Source organism: Orbicella faveolata, unplaced genomic scaffold, assembly GCF_042242905.1.
Source record: "Orbicella faveolata isolate gen_17 unplaced genomic scaffold, um_ofav_v1 contig_36, whole genome shotgun sequence".
Taxonomy (NCBI): domain Eukaryota; kingdom Metazoa; phylum Cnidaria; class Anthozoa; order Scleractinia; family Merulinidae; genus Orbicella; species Orbicella faveolata.
In genome coordinates, this window is record NW_028301565.1 from 4274810 (window position 1) to 4288058 (window position 13249).

General features: G+C 36.7%; 1 protein-coding gene across 2 annotated transcripts; it reads right to left on the minus strand.

The window, feature by feature from the left end:
* Nucleotides 1-170: 170 nt before the first annotated feature.
* LOC110053373 (serine/threonine-protein kinase Nek7-like) lies at nucleotides 171-9874 on the minus strand. 2 transcript variants are annotated; one of them, XM_089274586.1, is made up of 11 exons: nucleotides 9697-9874; nucleotides 8747-9034; nucleotides 7132-7194; nucleotides 5670-5726; nucleotides 5209-5262; nucleotides 4657-4700; nucleotides 3812-3876; nucleotides 2499-2606; nucleotides 1758-1852; nucleotides 976-1089; nucleotides 171-401 (listed from the first exon to the last, which is right to left on the minus strand). In XM_089274586.1, the coding sequence occupies exons 2-11, from the start codon at nucleotides 8921-8923 to the stop codon at nucleotides 291-293; spliced, it is 888 nt and encodes a 295-aa protein (XP_089130712.1). In that variant the 5' UTR covers nucleotides 8924-9034; nucleotides 9697-9874; the 3' UTR covers nucleotides 171-290. The 2 variants fall into 2 exon arrangements, with proteins under 2 accessions (XP_089130712.1, XP_089130713.1); XM_089274587.1 differs by lacking the exon at nucleotides 9697-9874 and adding an exon at nucleotides 9625-9690.
* Between the last annotated feature and the right edge of the window lie 3375 nt (nucleotides 9875-13249).

Consider the following 13249-nt stretch of genomic DNA (forward strand, 5'->3'; position numbering starts at 1 on the left):
CCCTCCCTCCCCCCTCACCCCTGCCCCCTCCCTCCCTCCCCAAGCAACAGGAGGAAGGGGTACAGCAGGAAAAGCTACACCTAGCCTACAGGGCTCTTTAATACTGCAGCCAATAATTTACTTATGTAATTAAGAGTTCATTAACCCAGCTCAGACAGCAAGATAACAACTCCAGATTTTAAAACTTGTAATAAATTATGTGGTCTGTTACCTACATTACACACATTTCTACCATTTAACATTTAATTCAAGTATTGTTCAATGGTCCCTGAGCCACACTGTGAGGCGTGTCACTGAGGCAGGTGGCCTGCATGCATTCCCTGTGCTACCTCATTGACATAACCAATATCTGGCCTCTTGTCAGGGTCAGGATTGATACACAGGCTTACCAAGTCACGTAACTGCAACATAATTACAAACTCAGTTACTCTCCACAACTGCAATCAAGTATACATGTACATTTATTTACTACCTACACCTGTTTTGGAAGAGAATGAGCATTATAGCAAGAAAATATATCAAGCAAAATAAAGCAAATTACAATTTTTAGAGAGGACATCACATCAGTCTTAGCTGGTATAATAACTGAAATTTGGGGATGCTGGTTTCTATAAAGGCGGAAAAACAGAGTACAAGGAGAAAACCCTCAGAGCAAGGTGAGAACCAAAAACAAACTTAACCCACTTATAACACTAAGCAAGAATCGAACTTGGGCCACACTGATCCTGTGCCATTGGTGCTCCCTATAACAGAATATTGTAAAACTAGGAAATGCTACGTACTACCGTGAGACATGAAATTTTTGAAGGCTCTTAATTCTGCAGTTTTTGTGTTTTATTTTCCAAGATCTTCAAACAAAGTTCTGCAAAAATTTACTCCACTGGCAAGCTTATAATACAAAACCCAACATGTAGAATCTTGTTGATACCATTTATTATTAGCAACTGGAGATACCAAAGTTATGAATTAACATACCTCTTGAGAATAATGCTCTGCCGGCAGAGGTGGATAATCACATGATTCTATCTTCTTACACAGTGAGTACAAATTCATTTTATCGCCATAAAATGGCGATTGGAGGGCAGCCATCTATTATACAGTTGGGAAGAGAAATTACTGGTTAGGGATCACAAGTACTGTCTTTTAAAAGTTGTTTTGACCTGTTTATAGAACAATGGAAACTGCTCAACAGTGCAAGTTACATTTCACAAATCTTCAAGTAACTTGACCATGTTTGGTTTTCACTGTTAATGAATTGTTAGTTAAAATAAACTTGAACATTACATTTTCAAGATTCATATCTTTCTCACTATGGTTTCTTCATGTTCTTTAAATTCCCTTCCAAAAACACAAGTTGCACATTAAGGTAAAGTATCTATCCTGAACTACATTACATACTAACAGTGCACACATTTCATTTCATAGGTTAATCTCCTTGGATGGCATCTTCCCGGCTTTTTGTGGTTTACCAGCTAACAATTACTTTCTTTTACACACATTCTTGTCTCCAGCAGTTGTGACTCTCTTGGTCAGCTGCAAAACCACCAGCCTCTGGCTCATTCCAGTTTCTTGAGCATGTACACAGAACTAATTTTCGTTTAAATCAATTAATCAGATTTGAGCGGAATCAGTGGAGTCTGTAAATTGTCACCCAGAAGATCATGTCTTGGTGTTGACCAAAAGTAACTGCAACTTCCAGGGAAGAATAGTACAACCACCACACCAGCTTTAACTAAAATAAACTATTAATATTTTACCTCATATAATAGACAACCTAAAGACCAAATATCAGACTTGAAATTGTATCCAGTTTCATGTATTCTCTCTGGTGACATGTAATAAGGTGTTCCCACTAACAAATGAACATACAACAAAATCATTATAGTTAGACATCTAAAGTGGACAGCCATTTATTAGCAATGCAGGTCAACCAGCTGCCTCGCTTAAATGGAAGATGGCTGCCTGGGGCTATCACGGTACTGTCCAGTTAGCCCCCAGATAGAATACTGACCCCCATGGCTGGAAAATCCCCACAACAACCATGAGCCCCCATTCCAGGCACCCAGAGAAGCCAGGAAAAAACAGAGGGTGGGGTGGGGTGGAGGAATGCTTGAACTAAAACCAGACTCCTGACTGGACTGCTGACAAACAACCACTACAAAAATGCTCAAGAACTCAAAGATCCAGCCTTTAGAATGTAGTTGCAACATTCAATGAGAGTCTGCACTTGTGAGATTCACTGCTGATTGGAAGAGCCTGATAAGCTGGTGGCGATTACCTTTGTTAAATTGTTGTTTAACTAAATCATATAGCGTTACATGTAACTAGAAATAATCCTCCAGACTGATACCATGCTCATAATCCTGGATTAGATTGTTGGCAAATTTAACACACCAGGAAGTACATGTACATGTGGGAGTTAATTCCACGCAAGGGGCAAAGGTTTTGTTCAGCTGGCCATTATGATTGTTGTGTTTGTTCAATAATTAAATTCTCACCAAGAGAATGAGCTGCTGTTGTCTTGGAGCTAAAAAATCTTCCAAGCCCTAAGTCACCAAGTTTCACCACACCAGATGCTGTTATGAAAACATTTGCAGGCTTGATATCTGTAAAGAGAACAGAAATTCTTTGATTGAAATTCTATTTTAAGCCCCAAAGGAGACCATTGCCATAAATTATATACAACGCACATACACCCTGTAAATATAAAAGAACAGACAGTTTGACCTGCAGCAACTTCTTCACAAGTTCTTGCGGCTTCTTGCGGTGAGATTTTCAACTTCTTGCGGCTTCTCGCGGTTAGACTTTCAACTTCTTGCATTTCGAATGTTCTTGTGGGTAAACCACAAAAACAAGACATTTTTACCTCTTGCCACAGCTTGCGTGTTCTTGCAGCGCAAGAACTTCTTGCACCATGTTACGATATTATGTAAATTTCTGTAGTTGTAATTGTCAGCAGACTTTCTGCCGTACATATAAATTATGTATTTTGAATCGTTAGTTTAGTCTTCTACCGTTAGTTGAGTGAATAAAGCTTCGAAACATGCCACTTCTTGTGTGTGCATTATTTTTGGGCTGTACCGTATGACGGCGACGGCAATTGACATGTAACTTGTTTAGGGTTATCAAGAAGTGACCTCCAACCGTTTTCCAATATCTACTGCACAGGGGTTCATTGAGGGCAGGGCACCAGGCAAATTGGCTGGCTGTAAGGACGATTTTTGCCTGCCTGGTTTGACCATCTATAGGAAAGCTTTCTTTTTATGTTGTTGTTGTTGTTGTTGTTGTTGTTTCTTTCTTTCCTTTAATTTTTTATACAGAAGTTCAGTTTAAAAAGGTTTTGCCTACCTGTGAAAACCAGTTACCCTCCTACTGAAAACATTTATGAAATCCCTGCATACAGAGTTCAATATTTTTGTTTCTGTTAGCCTGGTTCAAATCATCAGTAAGACCTTCTTTTTCAATTTCAAGGATAGGCAAGTTTTCAATGATTCCTCCAGGCCTGTGCAGATCGTTAATTAAAACATACATACAGAGTTTTTTTTTTCTTTTTTTTTTTAATCCTGGTTCATACAAACATCAGCCCTTTTCTTCAATTTGAAGGAGTATTCATTTCAAGGATATACAGGATATGTATACATGTATATGGCAAGGTTTCAAGGACTTGTCAAGGGACTGTGCATATGGGACCGGGACAGTCATAATGTATGATTTGTTGGAGAGAGCACATATTTCATATTTCACATGGACCAATTTCTTTCTAGGTTGATCATAAAAGACAGATGAAAGCAATGAAATCACATCAAAATACCTCTGTGCATGACTCGTCTTGAATGCATGTGCTGCAAAGCAGCTGTCAGTTGAACAAAGTATTTCCTACAAATTCAACAAACATACATGAACAAAAACATGACATACTGTACAGGTATTTAAAAAGTCTGTGGGTAAATCTGTTCAGCAGCGCTCAAGTTACACATTTGTTGCACAATATTAAAGGAGTGAAGAGCAGAAGTTTGGCTTCAAAGTTGCATAACTTTATTCATTATCAAATTGCTTCATAGTCAATGCCACCACATGCAGCCCTGTGGAACAGATATCATGCAGAACATGTACATATAAATCAATCTTTTATTGTACATTTATCATTGTTAGCCTTGATATTTTAGTCTAGTTTGTCTCTGACATCTGATTATTGTTGTCCATTTATAAAAGGACAGGTTTTTCTTTGCCTCAGGATTGCATTTAAAGCAACCAACTGGTGTCACACCTTAGCCTTGCAAACCAGGAAAAAATTATACGGAATGTGGTTCCTACTGCAGACAGAGGAGAACATGCACCAGTCCTGGAGGTCTTTGCTTTCATAGTGTCAATACAACAGAATAATTGACTGAATGCTCTTCTACAGCATTCCAAGTACAAAACGCTGTGATCAGGCTTTCAGATGTTATTTACATGGCAGAATCTTTTCAAATTATACTATGTGTTTCACCTTGTAAATTTTTTTTTTATGCTATCAAAACTTGACCTTTGGCTTACATACAGCTAGGATTTTGGCAAGTTCATTCATAGAATATTTTAATAAAAATTAACTGTAATTACTGTAAAATAAGAAGACAGGTACGGTATAAAATTAAATTTAAAAAAACTGTTATTTACCAGACTGTTCTCTCTGGAATCAACCTAGCCTGCTTCTTAAAATGCTACAATTTAGATTGAAGAAACAGAAAAATTCAATCAGTAGATAAGACAAAAAATAAATATGTAGGTACATCTCTAAAGCTGTAAGTCTAAATTGTAATTAGCAGGGCTGTCTTTAAGTTTTGATCTATCTGCAGCCTTGATTTGTAACAAACTTGTTACTTTATGGGTGAATTATATCAACTATAGGAAAGTTCACCAGTAACATCAGGGGCCCATCAAGCATGCTGAGCCGTATCGATCAGGTGCTATGTGCTTATTGACAGCTCTCTGAATGAGTGAATCACCACAGACCGGAGTCACTCAAAGGGTCAGGGGTTGCAACAGCTCCCTAGCTACATAACAGGTAAATGAAAATATTACACATATATATGAAAGAACCTATATAGCAGGGAACAAACATTAAACAAATTACACCATAGATCCAATGCAATCTTTCATGAATACAAGTTTACATTTCTTGTATTAAACCTTGATTTATGATTTTATGATACTTTCAGTAAGTCATACCTTAATCATTCTTGATAAATCTCCTGCATCTGCTAACTCTAATATAATATTTAGCTGTGAGAAAAAAGACAAAATCACAAATCAGAACTAGATAGTACATTGTGATGAGAAGGATACTAATTCTGTCGCAACAAGTATGAAACAACAAAAAGTCCTTGATGTGAGTCCAATCAATGATGACCTTCCACTATGCAACGTTTGGATATTCTTCAGAATCACTGAGAATTGTCAGTGTTTTTAAACTGCATTTCCACGTTGTATTTCAAAAGCCAAATTAAAGCATTCAGCACTTTCCATGTACAGAGTACTGTGATTTGTTGCATGCATAACAAAGAAATGAGGTGAAAGCTGCACCCTAGTTGCTAGCTGCACCGTTCTATAAGAAGGTTAACTGTCAATGGCTACATGTACATGTACACGCATGTATTGTATATACAATCATGTAGGGGTCAGTATCTTACCTCATTATTTTCGATAAATGATGCCAAATACTTGATAACATTGGGATGATTGAGTTGCTAAAACGAAAACACATTGAAATTTTATGCCTCAATACAGACCATTTAAAGTGGCTAACCTGAAAAACATATCTTTAAAAATGCTAGCTCAAGTAAGGTCTGCATGTGAGCCAAGACGTCCATCGGGCTGGAGCTTATCCTGGTTTCCGTGGCATGAAATAACTAGCCTGAGTATTTCTACCCCCCCCCCCCCCTCCTGGATCGGATGCCAGTCCATCGAAGGGTCAATAATCCCCAGCATTAAATTCACCAGTACCCATTTATGAAACTTTGGTGAAGAGAGTCACTGAGAATTAAGTGTCTTGCCCAAGAACACAACAAAATGTCCCCAGCCAGGACCACTCTATCCAGAGTCAAGGGCACTAACCATGAGGCCACCGCGCCTCCAATAAAAAAGCTAGCCATCTGACTCTATTTAGCCTGGGGTAAAGAATTATACACTGTTGCCTCATGCCACTGAAAATGGAGTTAAGCACTGGTACTGAAGGGAAATGTAGCTCCCTAGAACAGGCTTGAGCCTTAGAACTGTCTTTTCAGAACATACAGAGCTACCCTGCAAGACAGAGATTCCCTTCTCTTTCTGCTCCCAGTGAGGGACAAGAGGGAACGTCTGCTTGCAGCCATTCGATTTCTAGATTTTGCATGTATCATGCTTTGGCATGTAAAATGTTTGCACACGATCAATTTTTTTTTATTTATTATCAGGCGAAACACTTGAAGTAAGACTTTTACATCATTTATTTCTGAGAGAAACTTCAGAAAGTTCTGTAAAGTTCTTCGAAGTAACGAGCGACGTAATTGGCTTCATTTAAGACCATGTGGTCCTGCATGTGTTTTGCAAACTGCAAGCTAGAACAAGATGAACAAACTGTACTGGAATAATTAAAAACATAAGCTTAATAACCTGCCAAGCAACCCTTGCAATGACAATGAATAACTTGTTATAAGGAGAATTGATGTAAAGCAATAAATTCTGGAACTGTGCAAACAGCAAAATATCAAAGATTACCAGTTATGTATTGAATTTGATGAGTATGCGACAAAACCATGTCCCTGCTTTGTTGTCGATTGAAATTTTAGCCAATCACATGGCAACAGATATTGTTGGCAGTCTCACAAATGGACAGCATTTAGTGTTCGTAAGTTATAAAGATACCAAATAAAACTTGCCCAAAACCAGTATTTTTAATTTACGCATCCCTGGTTGTGGACAGTGGCCGGCTGATCAAACAACCAAGTGGTTGCATTTTGTGAGCAGAGGTTCCATCTCATCTCTCATCGAGCAGAAAGAGAAGGGAATCTGTCTCGCAGGGTAGTGGCATACCAGTTCTACTGATACAACTGTAGCCTCTTCCTCTCTCCTTTCATGCAACACTGTGACCAGAGAAAATAGAATTCAGTTTACCTTAAGTAAATCTATTTCTTTAATACAGTCTTGTCTGGCTTTTGCATCCATCATTTCAAAGATCTAAAGTATTAAATAAAATGAAAACAAAAATTATAATATGGCTCAGATATATGATAAACATGATATGAAAATTAAAATTAATTCTACAATTACTCCAGGAAATATCATTTGGGCCCACAAACCAGGAAACACTACATATAATTTCAACACATCTTTTAAAAATTTCTGAAATTTTTATACACTGATAAATTATTGCCAACCAATTACACCTATAGTTGATTATTTAATTATTAATGAGTATACATGTCACAAAGACATACATATTTAAATACATATTTTCATCTCTCAAATAGTCATGCTTAAAATCTACATGTACTCAGACCTCTTAAAAAATCTTTTCAAAATTCAGATATTGCATATATAGACAAAACACTGTTTCAACCCTTCTGATGTCATGATGTAAATTTCAGGCAATGAATTTTTTTTCAAGGCTGCATTCTGAAGCATTTAATTAGATGCTGAATATACTCAAGACTGTAAGTCTATGTTCTATCAATAAACAAGAAATGACATTGGTAAAATCAGAATGATCAAGAAACAATGGAGAATTTGAGATTTTCTCTTTAATGGTTTGCCTTTAGACTGTAATACATGTATGACACAAAAAGCACATCAGTAAAATAATCCTTATTAACAGGTGACAAGCTATTTGTTTATTTTTATAGGTTGTTTCAAGGCTCTCTTTACTTGTGGTTAAATTAACACTGAATTAATTAGCTAGCTGGCAAGACAATCCACACCTCAAGACAAAAAGAAAAATATATATTTTCCCGTAATTTAAATTTGATTTTCAGCCTTCAATTGCAGCTCCCCAATATTCAACAATCAGAGGGCCAACAATAATTTTTGAGCAAATGTCAAAAAACTTAATTACACTAGTAGATGGCAGATGCAAGTCAATTCATATTCAATTTTTTAATTTATCTTCAAAGTACATATATGTGGTGAATTCGGGCTAGGCAATAATCTGAAGCTCAAGTGAATAGTTAATTTCTCACCCCAAACCCCCGCTATTCACTGGCAACCCTGCGGTGGACAGTGACAACAGCCTAGGGTGATAAAACATTCAAATTTCTGCTGCAGATCAACTTGCCTAATTCCTAAAACAAATAATTTTGCAGCTGGTTGTTGCTATATTTAGATCTGGGTTTTCTGACCCGAAACTTGGAGTGGACCTCAATTAAACAATTTCTCTTAGAGGTTTGAAGACAGTGTCAGTGATCTACAATAATATTAATCTCAACGTTATCTAGGCAGAATTTTTAATTGTTTGAAAGTTGTACCGTTCCGTTGAATAAACTTCAAGTCAGTTGCTTCTCGAATAACCGTTTTTCCTTCGCACCTTGCTATTAAAATACAGCCATCATAAACTGAACGTGAATTTTGTGATTAATTCTTCGGTTACCATGCACAGTAACCCAAATATCTAGAGCCCTAAAGCAACGAAAACCATATCAACACCAAGTTTACTAAAATCCATAGCTTACGTCATGTACAAATCGATTAGGTTATAAGGAGAGCGTTCTTGGTAGACGATGTGTTGTCAACTTACCTGGACTTTCTTGAGAGCGACTATCGAGTTATCTATTAAACATCGAGCCCGGTAGACCACGCTAAACTGGCCTCGACCAATTTTCTTTTCGATTTCAAAGTTCGTGATACTCCCGTACTGACTGGTGTCGACGTCGCTTGAAGTGTTTAAGCCGTTCCCTTCTTCCATGGCAGCCATTAGAATTGGTTCTACAAGATCTCTTCCTCTGGACTGGTGATCCTTTCTTTATTTCGATAAAAATCGCCGTGCAATCTACTTCGTTCCTTTTGCTACAACTGGAGTCCTCTCCTGCCGAGAAAACGGAAGAAACTTATCAACAAATTTGATAACCTGAATATTCAGCTATCAAAAAGACTTCATGTACAGTTATCTCCTTCCGAAGGGAAGTCGATAACAACAGCTCAAATCGGGTGATAGGGTTATTTTCAATTTTTACAGTAATTTTTGTAAACCGTGCTCAATCAATTTTGCATGACTAATTTCGTGCATTGAAAGTGACGAGGCCGGTTGAAACAGTCGACAAACCAGGAATAACTGCCGCTAAAACTCCTGACATTTTATTCAATGTCGCTTATTTTCCACGCCGAGAGGAACAGATCTAAGCTGAAAGGAAATCTTAACCTGAAATGCGAAGTTTCGCTCGCAACTGGAAAGTGTAGTATTAAAACCATTTGCAATCGAAAACATTTAAGCTCACTACAATAATCGATCGAAGATGCAGTTTGTAGCCAGTAACAACGAAATCTGTAAATTCTTAAATAATCGGACTTAACTGCAGGTGAAGAAAGGTGAATTTAGAAAGCGATAGACTGTTGATACTTAGCAAATTCGAATTTATCCGCTTTAGTTTGTATTCAGAAAATTATAAACTACCGTACACTATAAGCTTATGCTCAAAAAAGCGGCGACAGCGCAAAGGTTCGTGGCTACGCTTTCGGAACTGGGCTTACCTGAAAATCTAAAGCTGTCACGAAGTCTGCATGTCAATCTGAAAGGAGAACCTGTTCAAAGGTCAATATCCTACCACAAAAACTGCTTACGAGTTCTGCAAATGACGGTGTAAAGTTTTAGAAGAAGAACGCCGCTACTTTGAACGATCCACAGAAGTGCCGGTAGACCATAATTCATTTCGTCGAAAATCCGCTAAACAGAGATAACGCAGGCGGGACGAATGTTATCTGACTCGTTTGTTTACTTGGTTATTTATTTATTTATTCATTTATTTATTTATTTATTTATTTATTTATTTATTTACATTTCCCACAATTTTTATTTATTTATTTATTTATTTATTTATTTACATTTCCCACAATTTTTTTATTTATTTTTTCTCTTTGCACATTCGACTGTTTTACCTGTCCTATTTTTAAACGGCCTTGAATTCCAGACTGAAATGATCAAAAAATATACTTATTTATTTATTTATTTATTTATTTATTTACTTACTTACTTATTTATTTATTTATTTATTTATTTATTTATTTATTTATTTATTTATTTATTTATTTGCATGCGACAGAATTTATGAGAACGGTGTCATGATGCGTTCCTCCGTTCGTAGGGAACTACTAAGGGCCTAAAATTCCCTAATGAATGAAAAAAGTCAGGAAGAGTACAAAAGGGAAGATGGGAAAGTGGGAAAAAAAGACCGAACATTTCTTTAAATTTTTGTATCGTCTTCTTTGACTATGGTCCAGTTGAGTAGGGTAAAATTTTCATCAGCATTGTTATCAGACAAAACCATATTTATTTATTAATTAATTTATTTATTTATTTATTTACCTATTTATTTATTTATTTATTTCTATTTGGTTGTTTATTTATGCATTATTAAATGAAAAATAAACAAATAAAGAATGCTTCTTGCATGCCCACAAGGCCTAACTAATTGGGGACATATCAGATCTGATCGCCTTGGAAAATTAGAAGAGAGTTGCTTTATTTAGTAGGGAGGAGAAACAGCTGAGAGAACCCGGAGAAAAACAATCACGGAGCAAGTACAAGAAGCAACAAAAACCTCGGCCTGTACCCAAGGTTTCACACTCAGGCCCTCTACGTTGGTGGGAAGCGAGTTCTCTCACCTATAAGTGAACATTATGACTAAAACCTAAAACATTTTTAAAGTCCACTATATTATATTTGACCTCCAAACATGTGTCTGAATGTTTTTTTTTATTGGTCAAATCCGCGGATTTTTTCTTTTTTATATATATATAACGGATTAGATTCGCACTATCCAGAAAATCGGTCTGTATTTTTGTATCCGAAAACTGTCTCAAACATGATATGCCGACCATTCCCCATGTTTTACAAGAACTGAACAGAACCATCAATTAATCATATGTCACCTACATCCCATGGCTCAGATAGCCAACATCTGTTAGAATAAATAAACCAGTAGATATAAAGGCATCCCTCTTTTCCGCTCTATTGTGACTATTGTTTTCGCCCAGTGTATCGCTCAGACATCAAATAAATCAGTGATTTATTGCTGTCTGTTCAGTTTCTGTTCGTGATAATATATAATAGGGAATGTTTTTAAAACAACACATCACAAAAAGACGATCTTTTTAAAGACTTAAAACGAGAACAGACAACAATGTGAGCGGAAGAATTAATTAACAAAGCGATTTAAATTATCCGTATTATTTTTTCTTTTAATCCTGATATCTTAATCCTGATCTTTTCTTTGTTCTATCAACAGACAGAGCTCTGATCAGGTACGGGAGCTTCAAAGGCACTCCAATTATTAAAAATCGCGTGTTTTGTTTTATTTGAAAATGGGAGCTTGTTTTCAAAAAAATGGCAGTTTGTACGGAAGCTTCAAAGGTACATTCACTTATTTAAAATCTGTGGTTTTTTGACTGGGAGTTAGTCTGTTGTCTTTTGTCTTTTGTCATTGTCATAAACCAAACTCCCATTTTCTGGGAGTGAAACTCTCATTTTTAGAAATCAAACTCCCATTTTCAAAAAACCAAACTCCCATTTTTTCCATTTTCCATTATCCATTTTCGAAAAACAACCCTCTTTTTTAATAACTGGATATCCCTTTGAGGCTTCCGTACTCAGGCGACTTTAGAATAAACATGTTTGTTTTTCTACTAGGCTAGCGTGGAAATTGGTTAAAACTGACACAACCTTCTCAGCAGACAATTAGAACTTTGACCAATGTTCAGTCCACAATTGAATCTCCTCCAGCGCTACAGAAAAAAGCCTGCGGTTTGAAAATTAAAACGTCTCTGTTTTGAATGTTTGGTCTTGGAACTATACCCTTTCCAAATTTTGAAGCGAGTGGAACCGATCGATTAAACGGAATTTTGGGCGCGGCTTTGTCAGATCGAGTGGAGCTAGTGTTCCCCCACACGTCCCCCTTGCACAAATCGAACCGACTTTTAAACAATTATCTTCGTTACAAGCCATCGACGAACTTATGACTTCTAAAAATCATTATATTAATATTCAATTAGCAAAATTCATTTCAGCTTGCTTTGATCTACGCAATACTCTACCTTTAAACCAAACTGATGTATATAACTTGATTGCAATATCATAACCTTATTATTGTATGTTCAAAAATTATTACTGTTTTAGTTTTAGTTTAATTACAAAAGCTTTTGTCACACTGTATGTATTTATGGTCATGCAAATAAAGCTAGTTGTTGTTGCGTCGCCAATCGTTTCTGCGCATCCTTACTGCGCACGCAAATTAACCTCCACGTCATGCATCGAGCGCGCGCTATAGCAGATGACCATTGCTATAGTTTTACCTAGATTTAACGATCTTGGACGTTCAGTGACCCCTATTTTTCTTTTGATGGATCATTTTCTCTATCGATTTTCAAGTTTGAATTTTTCTGAAAAATGCACCATCGAGCTCCGTTCTTTTTAGCTCTTCGTTTATCTGTGCGGGGTTTGAAATGCCTCTTGAAGGCTTAAGTTTTGTGAAAATGTTGGCAACATTTGGAACTATTTACGCAACAGACCCACTTCTACAAAATGTCACTAAGATCGTTTACCTCCGTTGATTCACCTTTGATATTTTTAACTGCGCCAATTTTTCAAAATTAGGGTAGTTTTCCACACGCTTTATCTCTGAAACGAAGTCGGTTACCCCCAATTTTTATTGCATTTCTGACACAAGTAACCCATTATCTGACTGCAGTAAAAATGTGAAAAAAAAATATATCGACTGGAAAATTTTCGCGCGAACGTCCTTAATTAAATGAAGTGGAGGCTAAAAAAGCGTTGCTGTTTCGATTTTTTGGTCTTAGAACTACACCCTTTCCAAATTTTGAAGTGAGTGGAACCGCTTAAACGGTAATTTTCTGTGTTGCGAACGACAACAAAACCTTGAAAGATTCCAAATTAACGCAAGTGGTGTATGTCAGGACGGACATACGGACAATCACGTGACAACCAATATTTTTGCAGCTCGATGTTTTGCCACAGTTTCTCAGCGTTTTAAGCTGTCTTATATACTGTTATTAAAAATGAATTCCTTTG